This window comes from Melozone crissalis, unplaced genomic scaffold, assembly GCF_028551555.1.
Source record: "Melozone crissalis strain CALT ecotype California unplaced genomic scaffold, PUWL_Pcris_2 ptg000004l_1, whole genome shotgun sequence".
Classification (NCBI taxonomy): domain Eukaryota; kingdom Metazoa; phylum Chordata; class Aves; order Passeriformes; family Passerellidae; genus Melozone; species Melozone crissalis.
In genome coordinates, this window is record NW_026535782.1 from 14,902,405 (window position 1) to 14,915,698 (window position 13,294).

The 13,294-nt window shown below is 45.2% G+C and overlaps 1 protein-coding gene across 1 annotated transcript; it reads right to left on the minus strand.

The window, feature by feature from the left end:
- Nucleotides 1–2,153: 2,153 nt before the first annotated feature.
- WNT16 (Wnt family member 16) lies at nt 2,154–12,338 on the minus strand. Its single transcript, XM_054278535.1, has 4 exons — nt 12,253–12,338; nt 11,909–12,156; nt 9,138–9,418; nt 2,154–2,618 (listed from the first exon to the last, which is right to left on the minus strand). Exons 1-4 carry the CDS (start codon nt 12,336–12,338, stop codon nt 2,154–2,156), a joined length of 1,080 nt encoding a protein of 359 aa, XP_054134510.1.
- Between the last annotated feature and the right edge of the window lie 956 nt (nt 12,339–13,294).

Consider the following 13,294-nt stretch of genomic DNA (forward strand, 5'->3'; position numbering starts at 1 on the left):
TCTCTCTTCAGGGTCTTCCAGTGTGATATGTCCTCCCTATCCAAGTTTCCTATCCAAGAGAAGGTGTTGAACCCTCCTGTGGCAGTGCCTTACTGGCATGCTGAGCACCCTTCCCCACAGACAGCAGATTTTTCTGTGGTCCCAAGATAATAATTTGGTCAGGCCAATGGAGATGGACTGGCCAAATGTGGAGTAAAGTTCCAATTAGCAGATAATGGACTTCATTGTTCCTGAACTGATGTTCCTAAAATAACCCACATAAGGCTGTGAAATACCACAACACAAAAGATTTTGTTTCCTTCCTCCTGACTTACACATCCAATAAAGAGTGACAGTTCAGAATCTGGTCACCATCTTTCCTGGGAAAATGACTGATGACTAGGAAATGAATTCTTCAAAGTAACTTTGAAAGCCTCAGCCAAACTGTCCGAAGTTTCTAATAGCTGGCTGTTAGTATGGAAGAAGTTAAGGGATTGCAAACCCTTCCAAATTCCCTGGATTTCAGTGGGAGTACTTACTCTGAAGCTGGGATTTCAGTGTTTGTAAAATGCATTTAAGAGAATAATAAAAAAGAAAGTATGCAGAATACTAATTAATTGACCTTTTAGAAAATCGTAGTGTTTCTCATCAGTGTGTATGAACTGCAATAGTTACAACCACCCTGGTGATAAAAACTCTAACATTTATGCAGTTCTCTGAGTAATTTCCCCCAGCACATGCAAACAAAATTCAATTGAAGGTTACTACAATATTAACAAATATCTAACCAACAAATCTCAAGGGCTATAGTCTTATCACAATAGTTGTGGAAACATTTTACATAACTTGCATAATTTAAATATTTACAAAATATAAACTTTCTTGTCTTATCAAAAATAGTTCTTTGCACAATTAAACAACAGTAATCCTTTCACATGATGCTTTTTAAGCCAGGAATTAAATCACTGCATAAAAATAAACCCCCTTTCACAGATGTATAATAAAATTAAGTCAACATATGGAGACAGAGAAAGTGTAATCATTAACAGTTTAAATATTTTAGTGGTGTGAGCCAATCCATAAATTATATTGTGCATTGAACTTATTGAAGATGCAACCTAATGAAAAATTCTAGCTGCTGATTCTATAAAGAAAATCTATTTTAAAAATCCTTTTCATTATGGCAGATTCCTTTGGGCTAAATCTCATGTGGTTAATTTCTATAATGATGGTGAACCACCAGTGAGATGGTTGAATGTGGCAGGTTATTGCATAGAATTCAAGAGTGGGGTGACAACCAGCTGTGTTGTAGTGTGCTATGTTAGTTTGTTCAATTACAGCTGATTCGCAAAATATGTGCTCAGATACTCAGGAAATGCCTGCAGAGGGTTTTATTTCCTTCAAATATCAAACTATATTTCTGTCCCCTCTCAGGCCTGTCCCTTGTGTATTTGAAGGACAACCTTTTAAAAATCCTGAGGTTGCTGTTTGGTGCCCCATTCACATTCGCCAATCTGTGCTCGTGCCTCTCTCCCCTGGGCACAGCTTGACCCTCCTTTTCCAGGCAGACACTGCTGAGCTCTCTGCAGTCACACACATTCCTCATTCCCAATGCTTTTCTGCACATTTTGCAGGAGGCAGTTTTGTGAACGGCTGCAAAGCAAATGCTTCTTGCTCAACAGCTGAACTCTTTCCCTATCTTTGTGGGTCTTTCTGAAGTCTGCAGAAATGAACTGTCTAGTCCCAGTTTTAAAAGCACAGACATAAGGACTTTGTCTAATGTGTTTTACAAACTCTCTTGACTCTTCAGTCTCTGGCTAATGAGATCTTGAGATTTCTCCACTGCGCCTACCCACCACACACGGATCTTCAGGACATAGTGTCTATTAAATACTTGAGAAGTTTAGCATCTGTCTTTGCTCATGGAGTAACACGTTCAAATGTGTCATCAGGAGTCCTTTTTGGTGTTTAAGCTGTCCCTGCATGCAGCCTGATGTTTACTCAGCTGTCCTTTCAGTCGAGGCTCGCTTGGACTGCCCGTGGTGTGGCAGTACCTGTGCCCCTGAGGCCGATCCTCTGAAATCCCGCATGGTGACAGTGGCTGCTGCCCCCGTGCCAGGAGCAGTGTGCAGCACGCAGGCTGGCTGCTCTGGCCGTGTTTCCTGCACTCCAGCTCACTTGCAGGTGTGCACGTCGGTCATGGTCTCGCACCTCCTGCAGCGCACGTAGCAGCACCAGACGAACTTGCACTCGCAGCGCTCCACGTGCCGCACGACGTGCGTGTTGTACCCGCGCCCGCAGCACAGCAGGTTGCAGCCCTCGGGGCCCTGCGACGTGCGGTTGCACTCCCTGCCCTGAGTGCCAGGGATCCCCAGTTTCTGGTCTTCCACGCAGTAATTGGGCGATTTGTTCACATACAGCAGGTCCTCTTTCCCAATTGGTATTTTTCTCTGGCTTTTCTCTTTCCTGCGTAGCTTTTTTTTCAGTCTGTCCGATATTTGTATGCTGTTTTCGTACTTCTCCTTTAAAAACCGGCCGATCTTTTCAAAGGATGACATGGTTTTCCAACAAGTTTTCACAGCACAGGACCCAGAAACACCATGACAACGGCAATCCACAGACATCAGCTTTGCTACAGCCTGAAAGCAAAGGGAGTACAACATTTGGATGTGCTCTTTCATTCATCAGGAATGCTGCCTGACAAAGGTCTCAAAGTATTTAATATTACAGCTGCCACTGCCATTTCCACAACAGGAAAGTCAGAGCACGTGTTAGGAACCAGGTTTCCAGCCCTGGACCCCCACTATGAGAGGCACGATCTTCAGACTTGCTTTTCATTTGCAGTTTGCAATGGCCATAATGTAGCAATATTGATCACAACAGTGATTTCTGGATGGCTTTTCATTCTGGAGGATCCTAAATACCTGAATGACATGTCCTCTGTTGCTCTTCCCACTGCTGGAATGCAAAAGGCTCTCATGGGCAAAAGGGTCTAGTGGGGAACAGCAGAAGGGGAAGGCAAGGATAGGGCAGGTCATGGCACCCTTCCTGTTTTGGAAGACACTGACTGGGCAAGTAAGTGTCCCGTTATGTTGCCTTTTAAGGGTACTTTACAGCTACCATGAAGATCACTGAACATTGACAACCCTGTGTGTACCCAAGGCCACAGGAATGGCTGGAGTCACACAGCAGTGCCTGGGCAGCCAGCGTGGCTCAGCACCCAAAGCAGCACGGGAGGAGGCGCCTTTGGGCAAACTGCTGGAAGAGCAGGAGGATGCCCACAGCTCCAGGCTTCACAGAAAGTCTGTCAAAAGACCCACCATGGCTTAGCAGAGGGGTCTTCGGCTCAGGTAATCTGTAGCAAATCTCAGGTGCTTCTCACTTATAGTCTTAAGGCCTGTTCTTTTAATTTAGACATAACTAGTTCTAGTATGAGTTCCTAGTGTTTCCAGTTTCATAATGGCTCCATTTAACACAACTATGCAGTTGCATTCATATTACTTTTATAACTGTCAATGTTTAGCAAGGCTTCACAGTTATTGCCAACACTTAAATTAAATTCTTGCCAACAATGAATACTTAAATACTTAGATGAGGTACTTTTCCATGCCTGTGCAGAAGGCCTGGGCTGAACAGTAACTGTCTGACCAACAATGGGAATCTGAAGCCTGTGTTGAGCTTTTTGTAACACGTAACAATTCTGGCTCAGTTTGTAGGATATCAAGCCTCAAATAACTGGAATCTGTAAACAAGCAGTAACCTCCTTTATCTTGAGACTGACTCAAACACTCAGGAGACAATCAATACAATACCTCCTTCTCGAACATCATACAAAATCCTACAATTAGTCTTGTGACAACTCTCTAATGACAAATACTAGAGTTTGTAAAAGGCACTGAAAAATCACACATGTGCAGATGTAGTACCAGATATCATAATTTTTGGTTTGTTTTACGTTTGCATTAACATTTTCTGGAGCCATCCTGTAAACTCATAAGGGCCATTGGTTAGTAGTGTGGAAAGCCCATGTTGCCATGTTCCATTTTACTAACCTTTCCTCCCATATTTAATTTCCACGATCAAAGTAATTGGGAAATTTACCAGTAAGTGTGGATTTTAAATTAACTCACAGTAAGTTTGTCTTGAAACTCCTCATGCATCAAGGCCAATGCATATTGAAATTAATCCTCTTTGAAGGAACCAGTTTTACCAAAACATGGGAAAAAAAAAAGAAATCAACACCCCAACTACATGATGTTTATTACATTTCATCCTGAGCCTTTGCTTATCCCTCAGCCTCCACATATACTATATACTAGCTGCTGTCAGTCTATGTCTTTCTGAAACTGAATTAAAAAAACAGAAGAAAAATCTAACATTCTCCCCTGGTTGCCCCTGAGAAAGTAGTTTCATTTGTGCCAGTTTCTAAGCCTTGATTCTGCAGTGAGATCTGACACCTGAAATCCTACCAAGCCCCACTGGCCCCCTGCAAGACCAGAAAAAACTCCAGCCCCAGACTCCATATTGGTAGCTCAGGAAGCACAAATGCCATCCTCAAAATTCCAAAACCAGTCAAGGCATACAGCAAATTAAATGAGCTATTTCTAATCTCTGTGCTAAACTGGGACTTTTCATCATGGTGCCTGTGGTCACTGAAGTTTGGGATGAGGCCAGCGTGGTTACTCCATTGGTTTCACTGGGCATTGAGGCCTCCTGGCACATTCTGCCCCAAAGGTGTTGACTCAATCTTGAGCTGGCATTTGCATAAAACTCTACAAACATTTAAAAAAAACCACATGACCAAAGTGTTTGCTTGGAGTCACATCTTTGGTGAATAAACAGGAATGATTCGTAGGTGGAGGTTACTGTGGAAGCCCTTTTTGGCTTCACAGTAAGCATTCACAAAAAGCATTAGCAAGGAAGAGCAGGCATGTGCCCTGACCAAGAACAGCCTTTACAAACTAAACCTGGCAAAGAGGCAATCCTGTACAGGAAATACTTCCACATGCTGTGGGCTGCTTTTGCAATTGGAGATTTTTCTCCACTACTGGAAAAAATAACAATATTGCAACAAGCAAACTCTCACCCATGAGCACACACAGACTCTTTTAGTGGCAAATCAACTGCTAGTTAATACTGGAAGATACTCACCATCTCTTCTACATAGACTAGTTTCTCTTTAATAGACACACTTGACCTTGCTCATATCTCAAGAATCTGTCAACAATGAAATCACTGGGTAGTCAGAACATGATTCATCAAGATGTAAGAGTGATTAGGGCAGATGAGAATTTAAAATACAAGGACAAAAAGTCTGTCAGAAGACAGATGACCTAATAAAATGTGAATATCAAACACAATATCAAAAGATAAATTTTACACACTACTTAAAAATAGAGAGGATTTAATAGCATTTTTCCAATTTTGAATAAGTTATTTTTATCAAGTAACTAGAATTTCAAAGTAGTTTAAAATCATATTGTGCTAGTAGATTTGTAAGGTTACAGATGTAATCCTCATTTTTGCTGCAATACAATAAGGTACTTACTAAGGGCAGAAGGATCCAGAAATTGTCAGAGGAAGCTCTGGACATGCCTGCTAGATGCTAAGGGCCATGTGGGCACGTAACCCAGCAGATGACACTCAGAGTCTTTCTCTGAGGATGAATGAAACAAAAGTAGAGGGAGACGGAGTTTCAAAACAGGAGCAGAAACTGACGTTGAATTCTAAGACTGATATCAGAATACAAAACTGGGGCATACATTAGCAGTGTATGAATGAACAGATGAATGAAAGAAACACAAATGTGATTCAGTGTCTTGCTTATCAGCTGCTATCATGGGCAAATTTTAAGCCTGGACTCCAATATGCTTCAAGTTGCCAGCACAGGGAGGTGACATTTTGCTTTGCCTGATCACAGAACATGCTACTGCAGAACATGCATCTCAGTCTGTCATTTGAACTTCAATGAAAAAGCTCCCATAATTGAACATCTGGCAAAATTTAGGGATTAGGCATCTCCTGATGGTGCAAGCAAACCTAAGATTGTACCTATAGAGCCAACATGGCCTTGAAGTGGGACACAGCTGCAGCACACACGTGTGTCTCAGCAGTGCACAGTGACTGCACAGTTACTGGGACCATGACCTCCAGACTGACTACACAACCAGTGTTCTGTTCCACATTTTAGGTTCATATCATGAATCTGTTCAGTTATTCATGAAATAGTGAGAGGATTCTCCATATGAAACAAAATTCCATGGAGAGCTTCAGAGGAGCACTGTCACAGACACCTGGTGGATGGATGTGTCATTCTGAGCAAGCTGGGACAGGCTTTCCTAGGTGGGCTATGGAACTGACTGATAGCTCGTGAGAAATGAGCAGGGTGGTGACTGAGCTGACCCACCAGCATTGTGGCGAGCCACAGACCCATCTGAGCAGCTCCTCCTGCCCCGATTGCCACTCAGCCTTGGTGGTACAGCACGCACAACAAGAGTGCAGGGCTAAGTGATGAACAGGGATGAACACTGCTGTTTTTTAAATTAAACCTGAAAGAAAGATCATTTTTAACTGCCTTCCCTTCATTGATCCAGTGCAATTAACAGAGGGAGCAGCACGGGGTGGGAATCTGTGGCCAGAACAGACAGATGGGGCAGAAAGCAGAGACTGATTTGCAGCAAAGAGTGTCAATGGAATCACAGTTTGCATACCCTCTAATGCCAGTTAATGCTTAACACATCCAAGCTGAGCTGTTTGCAGGCACTGCTCTCAGCTGTGAGACAAGGACTGCCAGTCCTTGTTTGTCACAGGAACCAATGCCTGTAATCAAATGTCCCAGTTTCAGACACTGCTAGAACTGATATGATTATGCATGAAGACGAGCACATGTCCTACCAGAGGTGCATCACTCAAGAACAGTTCCAAACTTGGTGAGTCTCTTACCAATCCACAAGCATCAGTAAAAACAAACTCTCCAAACAAGTCCCATATCAAATAAATTTCCACAAGTGGAAAGGTGAGCAGAATTTTTCCAGCAGTGAAATAATACTAATACAATGATAGTGAACCCATAGTGCCTGACTCCTCATATCCTTATGTATCAGGAGCAGAAGAGCCCAGCCCACATATGCACACCTAAGCACGCTGAAAATTGCCATGCTAAAGGATGATGAATGTTTCTCTTGTAGCAGAATAAGGATGCAATCTGAACATTCTGAGAGTTGGATTAGTGGACAACTCAAAAGACACACAGTTTTAGAATTTTTATAAGTTGATATGATAACTATGAGATGTGGAAATATAAAATAACATTCTGTACTGAAATAAGAGAGAAATAAGAAAATTCTGCACATACCAGTTCTCTTACTAGCTCCAAACAAACACAGAAGTACTGTCCCTGGAATACTGCTGTTGCAAGACACCAAACTAGGAACATGATAGTATTTATTACAAAAGGTCATAAGATATCAAAACATCCTTCTTGTAAGCCCCAAAACATGAAGACCAACATTTTCCAGCAACTGCTAGTTAAGATTTGAAAATACAAAAATGAAGAGTTATGCTAAACTTCAGATAATATTGCTGCTAGAAATCCCAACAACAAACATTTTTTTTATTCTGGACAGTGACCAAAATATTTGCTTTATCCTACATTTTGCCATTAAATTACAAAATATTTATGCACGGAAGCTGACTATATATATTTCTTCCTTAACTATCTCACTCTACAAATATGATAAACAACTCCTTGCTCTTCCCTTAAAGAAATATTAATTTTATGTTCTGTTCCTCTTATTAACATCCCCTCCAACAAGATACCAATCACCTTTCCTTGGAGGTGATTTAGCTGACTGACATCTAATTAAACTCATAGCTTTTAGATCTCATCTTTTACTTAGGTTTAAAGTTTGCTTCAACTACTTCAGTTACAAAAAAAGGGTCTCTGTCACCTGGAATCACGGAATGGTTTTGGTTGGAAGGAACCTGAAAGATTTTCTGCTTTTCCAACAACATATTTCATTAAATGAAAGAACACATATTACCTGTAAAAATTACTTCAAATAAAGTAATTTTCAATTATACCACCATGGCTCTTATGATGGCTTACTATGGCTATTCCCTGTCTATGGCAGATGGGAAAGTTGATTACAGTAATACACTGTAATACAACAATTACAGTTGATACACTGATGCTGCTTCCAGCTACAGGAAATTTCAGTGTCACAATGGGGTCCATCAATATGTGTAGTCAAAACCAGAGGTTTTCCCTTTCTTTTCTTCCCTTAGTTAAAGCTGTGTCACTGAGCAGAAGAGATTTAAAGTATTATGGGCCCAGAGAGAGCCGTTAAAGATGAAATCTCCAAGGTAAAGCAGAGAAAGTAATTTTAAAGTAAAACTAATACAAATCTCTGTTATTGCAGATGAAAGCACTAGATTACAGGCTCACATTCCCCTGTGAGGCTATTGCTGCCCCCATTTTACATCCTCTGCTGGACAGGAAGGAAAATCCAATGTCACACACCCAAACACACCATTTTCCTCTGCAAGCCTGGGTTGGAAGTTCTTTGGACTGAAAAAAGCCATCCAAAATCAGTCTCCTTTCACTTCTTTGATGCATGTCCTAACCAATGAGCTACTTTGAAGGTGTCATTTCCATTCCATGTTCTTAAAGAAAATATTAACTCTTGATTTCTCCTCTGAACAATGTTAAGCTTGCACTCTCAGGTGTGGACTGCAGACTACAAGATGAGTAATGAGGGCCTGTGGCCAGCTGGCCTTCTCATTCACTATTAGAGAGAATTATAAATGCAGGTCATGATAATAACAGAATAATCAGTGACAACAATCATATCATATTATGATGATAACAGCACTACTTCAAGTTTGTAACTGAATATCAAATGTCTAATTAGGAGAAATTTACTATTTAAGTACTACAGATCTATTACTTATTTTGTGGATTTTATTTCAACATACAGAAATTAGTTGGTGAAGACCAGCTCTGATTCTGAGTTTCTACATGTTTCTCTGGTGATGTTACTGCTGTTCTTGCCACTGCCCCACGAACACCTGCAGCCAAGGCCCCACCTCCCCTGGCTGGTGTCACTTTGCCAATGACAGTGATGGAGCGGCTGCTGCCACACCTGGGTGTCACCCACCTGCCTGCCGGCCTCGTTGTTGTGCAGGTCCATGGCCACCAGCCCGCTCCTGCCCGTCGCGTTCCTCAGAGGCGCGTCCAGGAACCTCCTGCTGAAGGACATTCCGTAGTGGATGTCGTCCGAGCAGCCGCCCCAGTGCCACCCCTCGCTGGCGGAGCCGCCGTGCCGCAGGGTGACATCGCAGGAGCACTCGGTGACGTTCCCCGCGCTGCAGGAGCGTGTCACCGAGTGCACCAGCCCTGCTGCGGTCACCGCCGACACGAACGCCGTCTCCTTCGTGCCTGCACAGCGAGGCAGGGACACGTTACCCCAGAACTGCCCCTGGTCACCCTCCTGGCACCCACACTCCACAACAGAGATCCACAAACCCCAGACTGACCCCTCACCCCATAATGGGATCACCAAACCCCAAACCGCCACCAAACCGCACGCCGGGACCCCAAACTGACCCCAAACCCCACACCGGGACCCCAAACTGACCCCAAACCCCACACGGGCTGCAGAAAGGGACTTTACAAGCCAGATGATTATTAAAAGTTAGTAACAGTCACAAGTTTAAAGTCATCACAGCTTGGTCTGTAGTGTGGACTTGCTCAAAGCAGTGGATGTTTTACCCCAACATGACTTCAGGACCTCTTGACATGGCCGTGCTATCAATAATGCTGTTTCTCAGTACTGGTACTGTCACAGACACCTTTTATGAAAAATCCTTCCCTTGGGATTTTTCCTCCTGAGAAGCTGAGAGGGCTCAGGAACAAAATGTAAACATTGATTATCTGCTGCTGTGGAATGCAATAGGTGGATTTTTGATTGGCCCATGTTGGTTATTTCTAATTAATGGCCAATCACAGTCAGCTGGCTCGGACAGAGAGTCCGAGCCACAAGCCTTTGTCATCATTCTTTCTTTTCTATTCTTAGCCAGCCTTCTGATGAAATCCTTTCTTCTATTCTTTTAGTATAGTTTTAATATAATATATATAATAAAATAATAAATCAAGCCTTCTGAATCATGGAGTCAGATCCTCGCCTCTTCCCTCATCCTAAGACCCCTGTGAACACCATCACATGGTACCATGCAATTTTTGATACCTTCTTTCTAAATCTGATTAGGAATTTTATTTGCCACAGAATTTTTCAAGCCAAGTAATAAATGAAGAATCAAACTCCAAACGAACCACATTCCAAACCCCTTACTTTTCACTCTGCTTTTCACTATTTATATTGATTTGAAGAAGAAAAGGTCAGTCTAAATCTCAGAGAAGCTGTCATGATCCCAGGTTACCTTGGTATAGGGCCAAAACTTACCTCATGCTAAATTTAGCAAACATTGATGTTCTTCTAATTCACAAAGGTTGCAAAGAGTCCCAAAAGTCTTAAACGAGGGAGAAATCAGCACAAAGATATTTTGGCCATGTGCTTTTCCTAGAAAAAGCTGGCCATGGGAAAGACAGCAGCATGAAAGGCCTTTACTTGTTAGACTGGCTCCTTAGGCCTGCCCCATTCTCTGAAACCTCTGGTATAATGTGGCACCCAGCCACATTTAACACTTACTGTGTAAGGCATACTCTAAGCAAATTGAATATAATTGAGTGGTCAATAAATGTAGCTGAAATTTTACTGAAATGGGCCAATTTTCACTGTTGTGAAAATTATTTATTTCCAGTCTCCAATGTTTCTGCTCATGGGCAGGGAAATTCCTGTTTGTTTCTCCTGTTTGTATTAGTCTGTGCTGCTGGTACCATCATAAAGGCTTCCACAGTGCACACTAGTGAAGCTGTGTGGGTGAGCAGTGGCACTCATTTATGGGTCCTCAGGAACAGTCCTTCCTGTTGAACAGAAGGACTAACACACACATGGCTCCATACAGTGGGGAAAACTCCCATTTTCTTTTTCTCCCCTTTCCTTTTTGGAATATGCATCACTTTTTATTCCTCACTTTATGTTTTCATGATTAAAACTTGAGGGTTTTACACTGCTTTAGTACAAAGATTGCATGAACACAAAGTGAAGTACTACAAAACTTAAAATCACATCCATCACACAATCAGTGACCAGGGAGCTAAAAAAAAAAAAAAGGTTGCAGGATCCTTGCAACTTGCAGGAAAGTTTTGGTGCGACATTTGATACAAAAAGCTTCATCCTCGTTTAAATGGAAATTCCAGCATAAAATTCCAGCAAAATAAGGACCTTTGGTTTCACTGTGCTGATCATTATCACATAACTGAGCACATATCATATATTTTAAAGCATTTCACATTGTATTTAGTGCCCTGAGCAGACATTTTTACCTGCAAGTGATCTTTCTTAAATGATATGTTATAAGCCCGCTTATTTAGTAACTATGACACGAGGGGATAAACCCAACGTAAGTCTGAGAACAACGCTATTTCAAACAGTTAAATGGATCTACCCACGGGCAGCATCACCCACGGATGTACTACGCGAAAACTACAAGCAGCAACAGCAGCGTTGCGATGACAAGCGCAGGTTTGGTCTGCTCGCTGCATTTCGTGTGCCCGCGGTACCTCCGGGACGGCGGCGGGCACCTCCCTGCCCGCCTGTGCCCGTTTGTGCCCTTCTGTGCCCGTTTGTGCCCGTCTGTGCCCTTCTGTGCCCGTTTGTGCCCGGCTGTGCCGACGGACGCACGGACGGTCCCCGCGTCCCATTCCCGGATGCAGCCCGGTCCCGGTCCCGGTCCCGGCCCCGCCGAGCGGCAGCGCTCCCTGCGGCGCTCCCCGGGGCGGCGGTCGGTGCCTCGGTCGCTCACTCACCGCTGCTGAGCTGCTGCCCGGTGCCGGCGGTGCCGGCGGGGCCGCGGCGGGCGGCGGGCGGCGAGCGGCAGTCCCAGCGCTCGTGTCGGAACTGGCTGCGGCACTCCTGCAGCCCCAGGCGCGCTCCCTCCCGGACCGCGGGCATCAGCTCCGGCTTCTGCTCGCACAGCTCCTGCTGCCGGCGGCTCAGCGGAGGGCTGGCGCAGCCCGGCCTCTCGGGCCCGCCGGCGGCCGCGATGCCCAGCCACCTGCGGAGGCAGCGGCCCGTCAGCGCCGGCCCCGACGGACTCGAGGGGACGGGGACGGGCTCGGCGCGGCCTCCCACCCGGACCCCCGCTACTCACATCCAGGTGCTGCCGGCGGCGGGGCACAGGGCGAGCAGCAGCGCCGCCCGCAGCAGGCTCGGTGCGAGCGGAGCCCCGCGCCCCATGGCAGCCGCATCCAGCCCCGCGGCCAGCACGGACCCGGGGGGACCGTACCCAGGGGCACCCCTACTCGGGCTCGGCCCCCTCCAGGGACAGGGGACAGCTGGCGCGGCGAGCCCGGCCCGTCGGACGGCCCTGCTGGGGAGGCTGGGCTGGCAGGGAGGGCGGCGGGAGGGGACACATCGGGAGCGCTCCGTTCCCGTCAAGGTGAGAAAGTTGGGATTGATGTTTTCCCCGGCTCCTTCCCCGGCTGTGCCTCCCCGCCCGTGCATTGGCCGCCCGCGGGCCGGGGCGGGCCGGGGCGGGCCGGGGCGGGCCGGGCGGGGGCTCCGCTGCACAAAGCGCGGCCCCGCACGGCTCCGCACGGCTCCGCACGGCCGCGCCTCCGCGGTGCTGCCTCTTGAGCCGTGAGGGCCCAGAGCGGCTGCGAGGGCGCAGCGGGGTCCGGGCACAGCAGAGCGGAACTGAGGCAAAGGAACCCCCGTAGGTCTGCAGAGATTTAATCCACAGAAATGAGAGAGATGTTAACCCGTCATAACATTCCCTACACTTTTTATTCCAATCTTCCTATGCTTTAGCAGTGTTAACTGAGTCAGTATTCATTAGGGCAGCATTTGTTCACTCCTGTTAACTCCAGTGAGACAGTCTTATCAACTTCTACCTCGATTGCTAGTCCTCAGTTACACATTAAAAGCCAATGAGTCAGCTGGCACCTGATGGAGAGCTGCTCTTGGCACTCTGGACCTTTCGAGTCCTCTTTGATCACAATATATTGCTGCTTCCTTCTGTGTAAGCAAAACACCTGCACTAAAAATAATCTGGATAAAATGACAGATCTGTAAAACTTTGATTTGACACAGTTGTAAATTAGTGAAGTAGCTCTTGTGGACTGACAATAGCTCCAAGTGAAGAACACAATAAATCATCTCAATGACAAATGAACTTTTTTATGAGTACATCT